Source organism: Chlorocebus sabaeus, chromosome 27 (genome assembly GCF_047675955.1).
Source record: "Chlorocebus sabaeus isolate Y175 chromosome 27, mChlSab1.0.hap1, whole genome shotgun sequence".
Lineage (NCBI taxonomy): Eukaryota > Metazoa > Chordata > Mammalia > Primates > Cercopithecidae > Chlorocebus > Chlorocebus sabaeus.
This window is the reverse complement of record NC_132930.1, coordinates 48,131,960-48,145,359: the sequence shown is the minus strand read 5'-3', so window position 1 is coordinate 48,145,359 and position 13,400 is coordinate 48,131,960. Positions and strand designations below refer to the sequence as shown.

The following is a 13,400-nucleotide window of genomic DNA, read 5'->3' as shown; positions in this document are numbered from 1 at the left end:
CAGAGGCAGGAGGGTCACCTGAGAGCCAGAACCCCACTTTCACCCAAGCAGCTCGGCCTCAGGAAAGTTGATCCGAACAAACCACATCACTTGCCACTTCACCCACCTTTGATCTGTGGCCCATGTCAGTTAAGAAAGTGGCATTGATTAACTTCAATGATCTTTCATGAATTTTACTGAAAAAAAAAAAATCAAGAAAATTTCAAAAAATTATTAATGATTTCTTTTGCTATCACAAACTCGAAACCCCTACAATTTTATTAAAAGTGCAGGAATGAAAAACAGGAAATCCCTTGCCCTGTCTGGTTCTGAGCCAGAGACCAGAGGCCCGAGGTGCAGCCAGGCCCACTTCCAGTGATGGAATCGAAAATTAATCAGAAGTCATACACTCAAATAAAACACCTCGTATTAAACTCACAGAGTGGGTGCTGACGGGAGCTGCCGGCAGGACGGCCTTCTCAGAGGCCTGGCACCACTCCCCACCTGAAGGCGCAAGGGCCCTCCCAGGCCACGGGAAGCATGGACTCACGGCAGCTCGGCCTGCCCCAGAGGCCATCACCGCCACCGGTGGAAAACCAGGCGACCACAAGCTGGCGGTTCACTGGCACGTGGGTGACAAGGTTCATGACCACAGATGCCCATGCACAAGCCCCAAGCACCGTGACCCCTCGGGAGGGAGGGGACACACAGGGCCAGTGGGGCCCTGACCACCAGCGCCTGGGGTTTCCTAGCAACTAAAGCACTCAAGGCGCCCTGCACGGCAGATTTTTCATGAGGAACACAGACCCGTGTTAATCTGTTTGCAGATTCATGTTTAATAAAATGCCCTTCTGAAATGCATCCAAAATAGAGAAGCTTTCTCCCGAACTGCAAAAGCCATAAAAATGCAAAATACTTCTTTAGGAAAAACTGAATCAAAATTATGCCTCAATGTTCCAAGTCACATGAAACCTACTCTGTGCCCCAGGGCAGGTGCAGGCGGCAGCAGTGGCCCAAACCAGCCCCCGCCGGCCTCAGTTGTTCTCGATCTGCTCCAGGTCCAGCTCCCCGCGGGCCTGGAGGAAGACACCCTCCTCCCCAGCGCTGTCCCCATCACTGGGGTCCCCGTTGCTCCTGCTCGAGCCATCACCGGTCACCGACTCCCTTGAGGCCCACAGGTTGGGGTGGGCAGGGCTGGTCCTGAGGCCCCTCTGGCTGCAGCCAGGCATGGTGATGCCAGGGAGGCCCCGGGATTCACACGGGGAGGACAGAACCATCTTCACTGGGGCGTCATCCTCATCGTCATCTTCGTAATTGAGGGAGCAAAGGCTTTTTGAATTTTTTAAAGTCTGCAATAGAAAAGATATGGGCTTAAAGCATTTCTAGCAGATCACTTGGGAGGCAGCGTCCCACCAACCCATCGAGGGCTCGGTGTGCTGGAGCTCTGGCCATCCCCAAGACCACACAAAGCAGGGGCTTGTCCCCTGTACACCAGTCACAGCTTGCAGACCCCCTTCCTCAGACCCTGCCCACACACGCCCTGGCCCAACCAGCTGGGTCCCTCAGCTCTCCTCAGCCCCTGCCCAGCTGGTGTGGGCAGAGACGCACAGCCTGGCCCTGCCCAGACCCAATGGACCAGGCTGGTGGGCACCTGACACCTAAGCAAGCCTCAAGACGCCCAGGAGCTCACAGGGGACAGCCTTGTCCCAGTCTTGTCTTCGGCAGGTGGCCTGGCCAGGGAGGGTGCCTTGTGCCTCCACTTCCGACAACAGCCCCACCCAGCGCCGCTCTCAGCAAGCACCTCACAGCCACCTCTGAGGCCCTGCAGTGGCTCTGTCTCTCCTCAACCTGCCCCCATAAGGCCCCTGGAACCCCACCTTGTCAATGTCCTCAGGGGCCCGCCAGACGCAGCTCCCACCTTCTCTGTCCTTGTACCTCCTCTCCTAATAGTTACTCTAATAGAAACGCATGCAAATCCTTCTCATCTCAAAATACGTGCAACAGACAGGTGCACACACAGGGGTCTCCCCTGGGCAAGGCCCACCCGCGTCCCAGGCGGGCAGCTTCCAGTACCTCCATGTCATGCCCAGGCCTGTCCACAGCAGGTCCCTGAGTGCCAGGCTCCGGCCCTCCCTCTGCTCTCTGGAGGTGCCACCACCACTCCCTTCTCACTCTGCCCCCCAGTCAAATCTCACTCAGTGGCCCCCCTTCCCAAGGCCTGTTAGGGATAAGGGGTCCCCCCAGGTTGCACCCCCGAACCGGAGTGCTCTGAGCAGCAGGCAGTCTCCATCCACCCCGGCGTGCTCTCTTGGGCGTCTCCAGGGCCCTGAGACCCAGCAGGTGTGTCCAGCTGGGGCATGAGTCCATGGCCATGGCCAGGGCAGCAGCCCCTCAGCACGCCTGGGCCCCCACCCCTGCCACCTCCCAGTCCTTGCCTCAAGTCCCCTGTCTGTGGCGCCCAGCACCGTCCACGCCACTCGTCCACTGCCACTGGGAGCAGCCTTCCTACCCAGCCCCACCTCCCCGGTCACCTCCAGGCCTCCTCAGGGTCAAGGTTCCCCTCCTGGACCACACCCACGCTGGCCTCAGACACCTCACCTCATGGCTCTGGCTTGTGAGGACGCGTGGGTGAGGGCACGTGGGTGCCATCAACCACACCTGCAGGGCACAGGGGCACTGTGATGCCGATGACGAGACCGCAATGACATAGCAACCTCAGCCACCTAAAGTTATGACCTAGAGCACAAGCTCACCAATTCCACAGGACTCAAGAAACTCCCCAAACCACCTTCTCCAGAGCAAGGAAATGCCCCACAGACAGGAACCTCAAATACGTCCTGGAAACACTTCCAGCGACTGATTTTTATAAAAGCACATGGCCCTCGGGGACAGAGCTCCTTTTTTCTAAGGCTATTATTGGGCTCTAAAAGACAAATGGACGCCGGGCGCGGTGGCTCACGCCTGTAATCCCAGCACTTTGGGAGGCCGAGGCAGGTGGATCACGAGGTCAGGAGATCGAGACCATCCTGGCTAACACAGTGAAACTCCGTCTCTACTAAAAATACAAAAAATTAGCCGGGCGAGGTGGCAGGCGCCTGTAGTCCCAGCTACTCAGGAGGCTGAGGCAGGAGAATGGTGTGAACCCGGGAGGCGGAGCTTGCAGTGAGCTGAGATCGGGTCACTGCACCCCAGCCTGGGCGACAGCCAGACTCCGTCTCAAAACAAACAAACAAATAAATAAAAGACAAATTGACATATTTTCTGTCTTTGTGGTTCTACTATAAAAAGTGAATCACTGAGAAGTAAAATTCTAAAGAATAATTTTTTTTTTTTTTTTTGAGACAGGTTCTTGCTCTGTTCCCAGGCTGGAGTGCAGTGGTGCAATCACAGCTCACTGCAGCCTCAACCTCCCAGGCTCAAGCAATTCTCCCACCTCAGCCTCTCAAGTGGCTGAGACAATAGGTACACACCATCATGCCGGTCTAATTTTTGTATTTTTTGTAGCGATGGGGTCTCACTTTGTTGCCCAGGCTGGTCTCAAACTCCTGGGCTCAAACAGTCCTCCCGCCTCAGTCTCCCAAAGTGCTGGGATTACAAGCATAAGCCACCACGCCCAGCCCCATTCAAATCTTTAAAGATACAACTGGCCACATGTTTTGGTCAGAAAATAAGGATGCATAATTTCTTTTTCATTCAAATCAAAGTGAATTTGCCCATCGACATCACTTGTACACACAAGCCCCAGGGCTGGCATGAGGATGTGGCTGGTCTCCTGGGCCCCTGCTGGATGGCATGGAGGCCCGGGTCTCGCTGGCTAGGTCTGGTGCCACCCATGACCTTGCAGACTCTGGCTGCCGTGCTGCCCACTCAGGATGGCCTCCAACCCACGGCACCGCCAGGCTGCACTACGCATGCACCAGAGGTGGCTGGGACACTACACACCTTCGGGGACCCAGTTTCCTTCCATTTCAAACCACAACATTTTGTTTTGATTCAGGGTCAACCCTCTGGACCGAATGCTCTGACCTGACAGATGGCGCAAGAGCCACGCGAGGCCTCGGACACGGGACTCGCACTCGCAGGTGCAGCTGTGCGGCTAGTGCGTGAAAACAGCAGGCTCTGAACGCCTCTGGATGACAGTCGGTGGAGGAGAAACAACTGCTGCCCACAGACACGGCAGCTGCAGAACTAAGCGCCCAACACCGCTAGCGAAGGCCACATGGAGCTGAAGGGGCCACCCATACTGTAGAGACCATGGAAACCGAGGCCCATGGGGCCGGTGCTGGCCTGGACTGCACCACCCGTCCGCCTCATGCCCCCGTCCCTTGGCACCAGCCCCGGGGCTCTGTCCCAGCTCCTGCTACCATCACGCTGGTTTGATGGTCACCTCCATCTGAGGTTAAACACAGAACAGTTGTCCAAAACATAAAGGTCAGGCCTTCAAGTTCTAAATCAGGCTCCAAAGTGCAGAGGCCTTTCAAACTGTGTGCGAAGCCCTTCAGTCAGTCTGAGGAGTGCAGGGGCCCCAGCTGACAGCTGGAGGGCCTCCAGCATCTGAAGTGGGTTAACTCAGCTACCAGAAGCCGGTGAGACCCTGGAAGGTCAGGGACGCCTCCTATGAGCTGACCTGACGTCACTCAGCAAACGTCCAGGCCCTGTCTCAGCCACATCTGTACCTACCCCTTGCCAAAGCCTCTGGCTTTTGCCAAACTGAAACACCGGTTTACTCTCATGAAAGTGCAAGCTCCCTCCACCTTGTGGGTGGGGCTCACGTGGTCCCCTCACAGCCAAGGCGGCCCTGGCCGCTGGGCCACTCTGCAGCAGGGCTAGGCAGCAGTCAAGGGTGGGGAGGGCTCCCCATGGCCCTGGCAGTGCCTGGAGCACAGCACAGTGCGTGTTGAAACAGGCAGCCAAGCAGAGCCAAGGACCTCCCGCCTGCCAAAGGGAGGAACAGGCCAGTCAAGCCAAGCAACAGAGGCCCACAGGGCGCAGGAATGTCCACGGCAGGGGCAGGGACAGAGATGGCCACAGCAAGCTCCATGCACGTGTCAGGCGAGGAGGCCAGTGTGAGAAGAACTGACACCCTAGACCCCTTGTTGCCTCTGGTGAGCTCCCTCCCAACCCTGCAGAAGAGCGGTTCATTAGGATAGTACAGACTGGAGCATTCTAGACAGGGGAGCTGGCCGACGGCACATGAAAAAACGGGCTGAGTGAGCCCTGCTCAGACAACTTGCTTGGGCTGTGAGGGGTGCACAGCCTTACAAAGCCAGGAGGCTGGAGGCCAAAGATCCTCCTTGTCTCCCCAGCCCTCCACACAGAGGCAGGAGGAGGGGACTCTCCGCCCTGACCGTGCAGCCACTGATGGCGTCGGCTCCTCACCCCAAGGGGGATGGGGCAGCCGGTGCCCGTCAGGAGGTGTGGAGTGAGTGCCCAGCAGTATGTTCCCTGCCCAGCACTCGCTTCCACCACCTCTGACCACCCTGGGCGTGGCTCCTGGAGAGAAGGTCTGAGAAAACGAGCAAGAAAAATCAGCAGCTGCAAATTCCAGATTTTCAGTCTGTGCTGTCTCAAACATTCCGTGTTCTTGATGGTCCCTGCTATAGTTTGAACGTGTCCCTCCAAATCTCTACCATGGTGCTGGGAGGTGATCAGGCCCTGCGGGCCTACACAGGACACGAGTGCCTCATAAAGGGCTGGAGGGAACCAGCCTCAGTCCTCCACGTCCTCCACCTCCTCCGCCAGGTGAGGAGACAGCCACAAGGGCCATTTTGGAAGCAGAGGCCAGGCTCTCACCAGACGCCAGACATGCTGGGGCCTGGCTCTTGGGCTCCCAGCCTCCAGAACTCGGAGAAATACATTTCTCTTATTTATAAGTGACCTCGTCAGTGGTATTTTGTTACAGCAGCACAAATGAACTAAGTCAGTCCTTTTCTTGGTACCAGGAGCTGCTCTAAGCTTTTGTTTTTTTTCATCCAGGAGGCACAAAAAAAACAGCTCAGCAGGTGCAGGAGAGGCCCCCATGGAGGACAAGCCTCGTGCCCTTGTGACTGAGGCTGTGGAAGGCACCATCTGCTCACTAAACCCAAGACCTCCAAAAACGCAGCAGGCCTGAAGGTGTAAACACGGCCACACGCACCTCCAGCTTGTCCTTAGGTTCTAGGCTGCGAGGTAACTGCTGGCCCCGAAGCTGCCTGCCTGTCTGAAGAACTCCTCAGGCTCCAGGTGACCCGGCTGCGGGGCCACACAGGGAGCTGTTTCTTTCTCTGCAGCAGCCTCGGTCTCTCTAGAGGCGGCTGAGCGCCTTCGCTACGTGGCAAAAGCTTTGCAAAGCCCTAAAAGCACACGCTTTTACAGAAACCAGCAGCTGCTCCCACATTCTGCTGGAACCATAACTGATGTACATATTTTCAGTCATCATAATTTAATTTCAGCTTTGAAACACAGCTTTGCCAATAAAAACAGAAAACGTAGCTTCTCCAGTAAAAGCCAGGCGCGGCGGCTCACACCTGTAATCCCAGCACTTTGGGAGGCCGAGGTGGGTGGATCACCTGAGGTCTGGAGTTCGAGACCAGCCTGGCCAACATGGTGAAACCCCGTCTCTACTAAAAATACAAGAAATTAGCAAGGCATGGTGGCAGGCGCCTGTAATCCCAGCTACTCGGAAGGTTGAGGCAGGAGAATCGCTTGAACCTGGGAGGCAGAGGTTGCAGTGAACCGAGATGGCGCCATTGCACTCCAGTCTGGGTGAGAGCGCAAGACTCCATCTCGGGGGGAAAAAAAAAGCAGAAAATCCTAAATGTTTTCTGTGAAAACACGCACTGTCTCCAAGAGAAAGGCAGGGAAGGCAGTGCCCCTGCACCCTGCTCAGGAAGAGAGCAGCCCTCTGACACCTGGGGAAGCTGGTGTGAGCCTAGACTCAGAGCAGATGGCAGGGGGTAGCGGGGGGTTGAGGATGACCACCAAACCGTCCCAGCAGTGCACGCAGACTGCACAACACACGCCAGGGACGCCGGACCAGAGCTGGGCTGCACATACCGAGTCCACCAGGTGCAAGCACAGCACAGCCGGGGTGCAGGTGTGAGTGAGCACGAGCATGCACGGGTGCACATGAGTGGGGGTGCGCACCTGAGTGTGCACATAAGCGTGGGGGTGAGTGTGCACATAAGCGTGGGGGTGAGTGTGCACATAAGCGTGGGGGTGAGTGTGCATGGTGTGTGTGGGTGTGCCACCCAGAGTCAGGACTAATTGTCCGGTAACACACAATTATAAAAGTTGTAGAGAAAAATCAGAGCATTTCTTTTTGGCCCTGAGGTAGACAGGAGCTTGACACAAACAGGAAGTGGCAAAGCCTGGGCCTGGTGGCGCACGCCTGTAATCCCAGCACTTTGGGAGGTGAGGCAGGAGGATGGCTTGAGCCCAGGACTTTGAGACTAACTTGGACAACACAGTAAGGCTCTGTCTCTAAAAAATTAAGAATATTAGCTGGGCACAGGAGTGTGCACCTGTGGTCCCAGCTACTCAGGAGGCTGAGGTGGGAGGATCGCCTGGGCCCAGGAGATGGAGCCTGCAGTGAGCTGTGGTTACACCACTCCACTCCAGCCAGAGCAACAGAGAGAGAGACCCTGTCTCCAAAACAACAAAACCAAACCAAGAACTGACAGGTAACCCAGGCTGGGAGTCACCTGTTCACCAAAGGTACCACCTGTTCAGGTGGTATGACGCAGGCAGGGGCAGGTGGGTGTGGGTGAAGACTGGTTGGCTGACAGGGAGGGGGTGCAAGACGGCAGATGTGGGACAAGAAGAAAGGTGGGAGCCAGTTTTTGGATGGGATGAGCAAAGAGCTGGAAAGAGGGAGAGCAGGCAGCGCTGGCCCCTCGGGAGTCTTGGCGCCGTCCTCCGCAGCCGCGGCCAGCAGGGCTCTGGGTTTGCAGACGTGGCCCCTGAAGACACTGCCTGTCTCCTCAGGGGCTTTGCTGACATTTGATGAGGCCCTCTCCCCATAAACCTTCTTTTTACCAGAAAGTGATGACCACTGTCACAGTGACGACACTGCTGAGCAAGCAGACCGAATCGGCTGAAGTTAAGGCAGCGCACACTCCAGGGCGGGCAGGTATCACCTGGCCCTCACAAGCAGCAAATAAACAAAAAGCTTTTGTTTCACATGGGGTTGAGTCCCAGGAGCAGAATGGGATGTGCAGCATCCACATTACTGTTCTGGCTCATTAACAAAGTCACTGAAGAAAACGGGGCAAGCCGGGTGTGGTGGCTCACGCCTGGAATCCCAGCACTTTGGGAGGCCAAGGCAGGCAGATCACCTGAGGCCAAGAGTTCGAGATCAGCCTGGCCAATATGGTGAAACCCCATCTCTACTAAAAATACAAAAATTAGCCAGGTGTGGTGGTGGGCGCCTATAATCCCAGCCACTTGGGGAGCTGACGCAGGAGAATCTCTGGAACCTGGGAGACAAAGGTTGCACTGAGCTGAGATCATGCCACTGCCCTCCAGCCTGGGCAACAAGAGCAAAACTGAAAGGGAAAGGGAAGGGGAAGAGGAAGGGGAAGGGGAAGGGGAAGGGGAAGAGGAAGGGCAAAGGGAAGGGGAGGGAAGGAAAGAAAAGGAAAGAGAAAGAAAAGAGGAAACAAGGAAAGAAAGTTCTGCACCTGCGTATCCTCTCTGTAAGCCCCTACCTGTCTGTGGCCAACTAAACTCCAACACAAGGAGGGTGGGGGCACCAGAACCAGCACCAACGCCAACACCATTCCACAAGCACTGTTCCTGACCAGCACTCCTTATGGAGAAGAGAGGTTTTGAAATCACTCCCTTCAAAAAGTGGAGCCCGATCTTCCTTCCACTGAGTAAGGGCTAGACAGAGTCAAGAAGCAGACAAAACCTCAGCTGGTGAGGACCAGGCACACAGGGCTCTTTGGGGCCCACTCACGCTCACTGGGGTCACTCGCTATGGGAAATCAAGTGGCCATATCATGAACACACTCAGGCTGCCCCTCAGCGAGACCCGTGTGACAAAGCAATGAGGCCTCCTGCCAAAAGCCACGTGGTGAACTCAGAAGCAGGTCCTGCAGCCTTGGTCGAGCCTCCAGGCAACCACAGTCTCCTGACTGAGCTCCAAGGAGGCCTGAGCAGAGCCTCCCCACCGGCCTCCTGGACCCCTGAGGTGGCACAGGCGTGGTGTCTGACTGTGAGGTGGCACAGGTGTGTTTGTGAGGTGGCACAGGCATGGTGTTTGTGAGGTGGCACAGGCATGGTATGAGGTGCCACAGGCGTGGTGTTTGTGGGTGGCACCAGCGTAGTGTTTGTGAGGTGGCACAGGTGTGGTGTGAGATGGCACAGGTGTGGTATTTGTGGGTGGCAGAGGCATGGTGTTTGTGAGGTGGCACACACACAGGCGTGGTGTCTGTAAGGTGTCACAGGCATGGTGTTTGTGAGATGGCACAGGCATGGTATGAGGTGCCACGGGCGTGGTGTCTGTGAGGTGGCACCGGCGTAGTGTTTGAGGTGGCACAGGTGTGGTGTCTGTGAGGTGGCGCGGGTGTGGTGTCTGTGAGGTGGCGCGGGCGTGGTGTCTGTGAGGTGGCGTGGGAGTGGTGTTTGAGGTGGCGCAGGCGTGGTGTCTGTGAGGTGGCGCGGGTGTGGTGTCTGTGAGGTGGCACCGGCGTGGTGTCTGTGAGGTGGCACGGGCATGGTGTCTGTGAGGTGGCGCCGGCGTGGTGTCTGTGAGGTGGCGCGGGCGTGGTGTCTGTGAGGTGGCGCGGGAGTGGTGTTTGAGGTGGCACGGGCGTGGTGTCTGCGAGGTGGCACGGGCGTGGTGTCTGTGAGGTGGCGTGGGCGTGGTGTCTGTGAGGTGGCGCGGGAGTGGTGGTTGAGGTGGCGCGGGCATGGTGTCTGTGAGGTGGCGCGGGCGTGGTATCTGTGAGGTGGCGCAGGAGTGGTGGTTGAGGTGGCACCAGCGTGGTGTCTGTGAGGTGGCACGGGCGTGGTGTCTGTGAGGTGGCGTGGGCGTGGTGTCTGTGAGGTGGCGCGGGAGTGGTGGTTGAGGTGGCGCGGGCGTGGTGTCTGTGAGGTGGCGCGGGCGTGGTGTCTGTGAGGTGGCGCGGGAGTGGTGTTTGAGGTGGCACCGGCGTGGTGTCTGTGAGGTGGCACGGGCGTGGTGTCTGTGAGGTGGCGCGGGCGTGGTGTGAGGTGGCGTGGGCGTGGTGTCTGTGAGGTGGCGTGGGCGTGGTGTCTGTGAGGTGGCACAGTGTAGTGTGTGAGGTGGCGCGGGCGTGGTGTCTGTGAGGTGGCACGGGCGTGGTGTCTGTGAGGTGGCACAGTGTAGTGTGTGAGGTGGCGCGGGCGTGGTGTCTGTGAGGTGGCACCGGCGTGGTGTCTGTGAGGTGGCGCGGGAGTGGTGTTTGAGGTGGCACGGGCGTGGTGTCTGTGAGGTGGCGCGGGCGTGGTGTCTGTGAGGTGGCACGGGCGTGGTGTCTGTGAGGTGGCACAGTGTAGTGTGTGAGGTGGCGCGGGCATGGTGTCTGTGAGGTGGCACGGGCGTGGTGTCTGTGAGGTGGCACAGTGTAGTGTGTGAGGTGGCGCGGGCGTGGTGTCTGTGAGGTGGCACCGGCGTGGTGTCTGTGAGGTGGCGCGGGAGTGGTGTTTGAGGTGGCACTGGCGTGGTGTCTGTGAGGTGGCGCAAGAGTGGTGTCTGTGAGGTGGCGCGGGCGTGGTGTCTGTGAGGTGGCGCGGGCGTGGTGTCTGTGAGGTGGCACAGTGTAGTGTGTGAGGTGGCGCGGGCGTGGTGTCTGTGAGGTGGCACAGTGTAGTGTGTGAGGTGGCGCGGGCGTGGTGTCTGTGAGGTGGCACAGTGTAGTGTGTGAGGTGGCGCGGGCGTGGTGTCTGTGAGGTGGCGCGGGCGTGGTGTCTGTGAGGTGGCGCGGGAGTGGTGTTTGAGGTGGCACCGGCGTGGTGTCTGTGAGGTGGCACGGGCGTGGTGTCTGTGAGGTGGTGCGGGCGTGGTGTCTGTGAGGTGGCACAGTGTAGTGTGTGAGGTGGCGCGGGCGTGGTGTCTGTGAGGTGGCGTGGGCGTGGTGTCTGTGAGGTGGCACAGTGTAGTGTGTGAGGTGGCGCGGGCGTGGTGTCTGTGAGGTGGCACCGGCGTGGTGTCTGTGAGGTGGCGCGGGAGTGGTGTTTGAGGTGGCACTGGCGTGGTGTCTGTGAGGTGGCGCAAGAGTGGTGTCTGTGAGGTGGCGCGGGCGTGGTGTCTGTGAGGTGGCGCGGGCGTGGTGTCTGTGAGGTGGCACAGTGTAGTGTGTGAGGTGGCGCGGGCGTGGTGTCTGTGAGGTGGCACAGTGTAGTGTGTGAGGTGGCGCGGGCGTGGTGTCTGTGAGGTGGCACAGTGTAGTGTGTGAGGTGGCGCGGGCGTGGTGTCTGTGAGGTGGCGCGGGCGTGGTGTCTGTGAGGTGGCGCAGGAGTGGTGTTTGAGGTGGCACCGGCGTGGTGTCTGTGAGGTGGCACGGGCGTGGTGTCTGTGAGGTGGCACAGTGTAGTGTGTGAGGTGGCGCGGGCGTGGTGTCTGTGAGGTGGCGCGGGCGTGGTGTCTGTGAGGTGGCACAGTGTAGTGTGTGAGGTGGCGCGGGCGTGGTGTCTGTGAGGTGGCACAGTGTAGTGTGTGAGGTGGCGCGGGCGTGGTGTCTGTGACGTGGCACAGTGTAGTGTGTGAGGTGGCGCAGGCGTGGTGGTTTTTGGTTTTGGGTTTTTTTGTTGTTTCTGTTTTTGTTTTGAGACAGAGTCTCACTCTGTCACCCAGGCTGGAGTGCAGTGGCATGATCTCAGTTCACTGCAACCTCCACCTCCTGGGTTCAAACGATTCTCCTGCCTCAGCCTCCCAAGTATCTGGGACTATAGGCGCCCACCACCATGCCCAGCTAATTTTTGTATTTTTAGTAGAGATGGGGTTTCACCATGTTGGCCAGGCTGGTCTCAAACACCTGACCTCAAATGAGACCAAGGCAGGTGGATCACAAGGTCAGGAGTTCGAGACCAGCCTGGCCAACATGGTGAAACCCTGTCTCTACTAAAAATACAAAAATTAGCTGGACGTGGTGGCGGGCACCTGTAATCCCAGCTACTTGGGAAGCTGAGGCAGAAGAATCCCTTGGACCCGGGAGGCAGAGGTTGCAGTGAGCCGAGATCATACCATTGCACTCCAGCCTGGGACACAGCGAGACTCCGTCTCTAAAAAAAAAGATTAAGGGAGGGCTGGGCATGGTGGCTCATGCCTGTAATTCCCCCACTTTGGGAGGCCAAGGCAGGCAGATCACCTGAGGTCAGAAGTTCAAGACCAGCCTGAACAACATGGTAAAATCTTATCTACTAAAAATACAAAAATTAGCCAAGTGTGGCGGTGTATGCCTGCAACCCCAGTTACTCGGGAGGCTGAGGCAGGAGAACTGCTTGAGCCCGCGAGGTGGAGGTTGCAGTGACCCAAGATTGTGCCACTGTATTCCAGCCTGGGCAAAAAGAGCAAAACTCTGTCTTTAAAAAAAAAAAAAAAGATGGAGATTAGAGGCAACAAAGCCAACTAGGATGATGTCTCAGTAGCCGAAAAGGGTATCAAGGCCTGAGGCAGAACAACTGGGGTCAAGAGGAAGGAAGATTGAATTGGAGAAACATCCAGAGGATGGGACACCAGCCTGGGCGACCAGCGCTTGCATGGACAGGGACAGGCAGGCTCAGGAAGGGGCCCAAAGCCAGGGCTACATGGATCTGAGGGATGGGACCCCCCGTGCAGCGCCAGTCCTGGGGGTCATGGCTCCAATTCCCAAACAATGGGGGTTTCTCCTCCCAGAGAGAAACCAGGCACCCACTTATGCATCAGACACACACACGCACACCACCCACCACACACACCACACACGTTACACACACCACACACACCACACCCACCACACACGTCACACACACTACACACGTCACACACGCACCATGCACCCACACACACCACACACAGGCCACACATCACACACACCACACCCACCACACACAACACACACGTCACACACATCACACACACCACAGGCCACACATCACACACACCACACATGTCACACATGCACCATGCACTCACACACACACCACACACACCAGACACACACACCACACACACCACGTACACCACACACACCACACGTCACACACACCACACATAGGCCACACGTCACACACACCACACACCACACACGCACACCACACACACCACACACACACCATACATACCACACATGCCACACAGTCACACACACACCACACGTCACACACATCACACACACCACAGGCCACACATCACACACACCACACACATCATGCATGAACCACACACATCATGCATGAACCATACATCACACATGCCACACACACCACACACACCA

The 13,400-nt window shown here is 57.5% G+C and overlaps 1 protein-coding gene across 7 annotated transcripts in view; it reads right to left on the bottom strand.

The window, feature by feature from the left end:
* Positions 1-795: 795 nt before the first annotated feature.
* The window catches only part of FAM53A (family with sequence similarity 53 member A), a 45,648-nt gene continuing 33,043 nt past the window's right edge, over positions 796-13,400 (bottom strand). For all 7 annotated transcript variants that reach the window (XM_037983216.2, XM_037983214.2, XM_037983215.2 and 4 more), the window contains exon 5: positions 796-1,328. In XM_037983216.2, the coding sequence (XP_037839144.2) occupies positions 1,014-1,328 (315 nt within the window). In that variant the 3' untranslated portion in view covers positions 796-1,013. The remainder of the gene's footprint in view (positions 1,329-13,400) is intronic.